The following is a 4,801-nucleotide window of genomic DNA, read 5'->3' on the forward strand; positions in this document are numbered from 1 at the left end:
AGAAGAAAAAACATATTTTTGAGTGGAAGGGGACTTTCCAGATACTGTTTTTTCGTCGTCTCCATTTGTAGTTGAATCAGGATGCAGGGCAACAGGAAGACAAAGTCGATACGAGGCTAAAACGACTGGACACCTTAATCAAAGGTCCATCATAACACAGATCACACAGAATGATAACTGTGAGAAGTCCACATGACTGTGAAAAGGGGGGTGTCTGACAGTTGTAATTACACAGTAGTAGCAGCAGGCACATTTACACAACAAGGCGGGCCAGACAAGCTAATCACTTCTTTCACAAAATCCCAGAAGATCATAGTGGGATGAAACAGAAGCCAGAACGTTAGAATGAAACAGAATGAGAGACAGACGGACTGTGTGAAGAAGGTTAATGTGTATGTGGTCTATAATGTATACTGTATATGTAGCTTTTGTGTAGGGGTGTAAGTATTTTTTTGGCTGTTGTGTGTGTGTTAGTGTGCTTGTAAATATGTGAGTGTGAATCAGTCTCCCTGACAACTGAGGGGACATCTGTCACCTCCATATGGAGAGAAACAGAGACAAAGGCTCAAACGATGGTCGAGGTGAAAAAACTCAGCACATAAAATAATCAGTCGCACAAAAAGACAAATAATACAAAACAATATGATAGAGAGATTTCTAAATGCTGCTCATGTGAAAGCATAGATCTGCTCATACAGAAGACTGCTTTATCTCACAGCTTTAACAATTGATTTTACAGTAACATTTTGATATAATGTATTTTTATATTGAAATGTGATTTGTATCATAGCAGACAGGGGAAAGTGAAAAGAGTGAACAAATAACTAATTTTATCAAGTATTTTCTCTGTGTTTTTCTGATTAAATGTTTGTTATGACAAATTCTACTGAAAGAACTTGATGTCTGGGTCTGGAATTTAATATAAATGTCAACACACAGACATAAATACTTAAATTCCACAATAACTGAGTGCCCCAGTAACAGAATGGATACAGCACATCCCACCTGCTGTAACTACAACCTCCAAGGTTGATCCCAGCCTTTGTGGCATTTCATCCCCCCCTCCTTCTCCCTCCCCTTGTTTCTGTCTGCATCTTCACTATCGACTGTCCAATAAACTGACAAAAAACTAATATTGTCACACATGCATGCATGCAGGTACACACAGACAGGTAGACAAGTGCTCCAACTATGTACACAAAAACACAACAGTACATGTGTGGGGTCCTTTTCCCTCTGTGTGTACCGTAATGGACAGTGCTGTTTGATGTCTGTTTGATTTTGTCCTCCATAGTCATTCATTTTCCATCAGTGATGGACACACACACACACAGAGTCACTCAAACTGTGGAGGAGGGGGCACTAAAAACTCATTACATGGACGATCAATATTGCACACACTTGAGAAGCATGAAACCCCCCCACATCCACAACACACACACACGTTTCACCAACCGTTGGCAACGGTGACAGATGACTTTTGTCAGCCTGAGATGTGTTACCGTGGTAACCATTAGGCTGCATTCCGGTATGGTGCGGCAGGGGTGAGACACACTCACACACACACACACACACACACACACACACCACACACACACACACACACACACACACACATACCAGTACATATATTCAGATAAACTGGCCAAGGTCATGATAAAATATTACAGTTCAATATTTCAGAATCACTTTAAAATGTATTCAATTGAGAGTAAATGCTGCCCCAGGCCCTCTATATATATTTAATAAAATTAATAACCAAAATCAACACTTTTGTTTTGGTATAACACCAGTGTTTCCATACTTCACACAATGGATCTATATTGTAAGTACGCAACATAAAATAAAAAGCTCAGTACACTAATGACTAACTAACTAAAACGTACACTAATAAAACTAACAATTGAATGAACAAACTAGATTTGGCAATGCTTTTTTTTTTTAAAAAAGTGATAAAACGACACACAGTTATGTCTTCAGGAACTGGCTAAAATAAAGCAGAGGACAACATCTGAGACAGCCGAGATGTCTGCTGAAAACTTGAAAATTGGATTAATTGCAAGAGATCTTTCTGACTAACTTCTAGCCAGTGGAAAAACAACATGTCGGGCACTTCATTTGAGACACATCAAAGCAATGTGTGAGGGGCCATAACCAGGCATCCAACTACCAAAGGCAGAGTTAAAAGTGAATGGAGGTTAATTAGCACTGTTCTCAAACATGTCCTCCATTATGAACAAACCAGCACATAAATACGTCTTTGGTTCTTATTTGCATTAATGATGAATACTGTGTGGTTGACTTGTTGGAATTCCCTCCAAAACTACTGACAAATAAAAGATATGTTTCCTTTACCTTTCCAAGCCCAGGGGTATCCTTGATTTTGTTGGCTGCACGGAGAAGGCAGGGCGGAGCCGGGGGTGGGGCCATCAACAAGGCGGCGCTAAAATTAGTGGGGAACAGAGGGGGGTCACATGACGGTGATGATGATGTCACTGGGGCTGTGACTGCAGTGGTTTTCTGCTTCTTCTTCTTGGATGCTAAGTTCAATTTTTGTGCAGCTCTGAGAATAAAGCCGAGAGAGAGAGGAAAGTAGGGAGAGACAAGGAGAGGAGACCGTCCATCAATCAAATTAATACGTAAAAATATAAACATAAACACAAAATATTTTAAATGGAAACAAGAAAATGAGGAAGGACAGGATGGATGGTGCCACATGTGCATGCACCATGGGTCTATAATTACACCCTCATAGTTTGCCACAGTACAACCATGGCAAATATGTTAATTGCAGAATAGAACTTGATTACACACCCGTCAACACACACACACACACACTGCTGTTTACATATGTAGCAGCATCTGGATGGGGAGTGGTTCATTTGCTTTTTTGCTGCTCAATTCCCTGTGGCATTCGGCTCAGAAAGAGCCACCAAATATTACATTTATATATACTATATCTTCAGCGCTCAGATTCTCCTCACTCACTCTCTCCTTTTAACTGCATCTTTTCTAAATCTCACTTCTTTCTGCTTCTGTTCTCCTCGCTCTCACATTTCTTACTTCAACACAGCCGGTTCTTTCTGTCTGCCTCTCTCAGCCCAATGGTACTTCACATCATCTTTAGTTTTAACTTTATCAACTCTCTTTCTTTCTTTCCCAGCAGCAATACCACATATCCATATAACTGGCAGAATTTCTGCTTTAACCTACATGAAAAGGATATGAGGAAGCAGTTATTACAAAGCACCAGTGGTGGAAAGTTACGTTACGTTAAGTATATTTACTCAAGAACTGTATTATACAAGGCTGTAATATTCTTTACTTGAGAATTTCCATTTAATGCTACTTTACACTTCTACTCCATTATATTTGAGAAATGTCAGACTTTTTACTCCTCTACTTTCATCTGACATTTACTTTTAGGATTAAGATTCTATATTTAAAAACACAAGTTCATAAAATATATTGCATTGTTTAAGATCAAACTAGTGGCTCCGTGTCTAACGCTTGTCACTGCAGTAGTTACAAAACAGTAGTGTCTAGTTGGGGCCCTTTGTCATATTTCAGTTTTAGTTAGTTATATCTTTTAAATTAATGTTGAAGGCCGGAAGAGGTTGTGGTGGCAATTTGTTAAATAAAGCATACAAAGTCTGAGTTCTGGGACAGTAAACAGACAGATAGTGTGGTGCGATGATCATGTCCTTGGCTTCTTAGTGAAGTCTCAACATCCCACTGTTTACTTGGACATCGAGTGTAGTTAGAAACAGGACTAAAGGTTATATGTATATAATAGCCTTAACAGTATGTATATGGTTTTGCAATGACCAGGTCAAAGAGTTGTACAGGTTCTTAAAAATTGCCATTACAAGGTCCGGCTCTCCAATATTTCACAAAAAAACAACAATTAGAGAAAAGTTTAAACTGAACTTTACATCAGAACTTCGTCTGGGAGAGATGGGGTGACCAATGGCTGTGAGTCTGTGTATATCTGAGCTTAGTGTCACTGTGAGCACTTTGAGCGCTGTCTCGTACCTGAATAGCAGTTGACCCTTCTCATGATAGCCTCTGTCATCAGCATGTGAATGGGTGAATGTGTTGTAAAGCGCTTTGAGTGGTCACTAGACCAGAAAAGTTCATTTATATATAAAGTAGTTAAATTCAGCTCCATCTCGAGCATCCCCAACAATAAAATCAGTATTTTGATACTTTAAGTACATTTCACTGATAATACTTCTTTATTGTTTTACTAAAGTAGGATTTTGAATGCATGACTTACTTAATAGAGTATTTTTACATTGTAGTACTATTACTTTAAGTTAAAGATGTGGGTACTTCTTCCACCATTGCCAAACACTATAATTTTCTCCTAGTCTATCTTTTTGTCTTTGACATGATGGTCAAATTTGTGTTTACTACCTGATTTTAGCCTGGCCACATGCAACCTGTCAATAGGAACAGGCTGTGAAGTGATTTATTGTCATTAGTAAAAATATTTCTATGTTTCAATGTAGTTCCTTTTCTGTGATTTATGAAGCCACAATTCAAACAAGATTTCCTGACAATCTGAGATACACACAGTAGCAGTATTAATGATATGATGAAATAAAAGACCTATAACTGCTCTGACAGGGATTCCTGCTCTGTTCTGCTTTAATCTATCCTCACATATATTTCTATGATCTTAAAGAGAGAGAGAGAGGACCTTGTGCCCTGACACACTCTCTGTCAAAGAGCCATATTCTCACACCATTGGCTTTCAATTAACTGCAGCAGGTTACAGAAATGAGAGCGTGGGGTT

General features: G+C 38.8%; 1 protein-coding gene across 1 annotated transcript in view; it reads right to left on the reverse strand.

The window, feature by feature from the left end:
* Positions 1–4,801, reverse strand: part of kif26ba (kinesin family member 26Ba) — a gene marked incomplete in the record, with an annotated part of 79,172 nt that overhangs the window by 35,894 nt on the left and 38,477 nt on the right. The window contains 1 exon segment of the mRNA XM_035652536.1: positions 2,356–2,563. Coding sequence (XP_035508429.1) covers positions 2,356–2,563 — 208 coding nt within the window.

Source organism: Morone saxatilis, unplaced genomic scaffold, assembly GCF_004916995.1.
Source record: "Morone saxatilis isolate NCDOM2014 unplaced genomic scaffold, NCSU_SB_2.0 Contig11, whole genome shotgun sequence".
Lineage (NCBI taxonomy): Eukaryota > Metazoa > Chordata > Actinopteri > Moronidae > Morone > Morone saxatilis.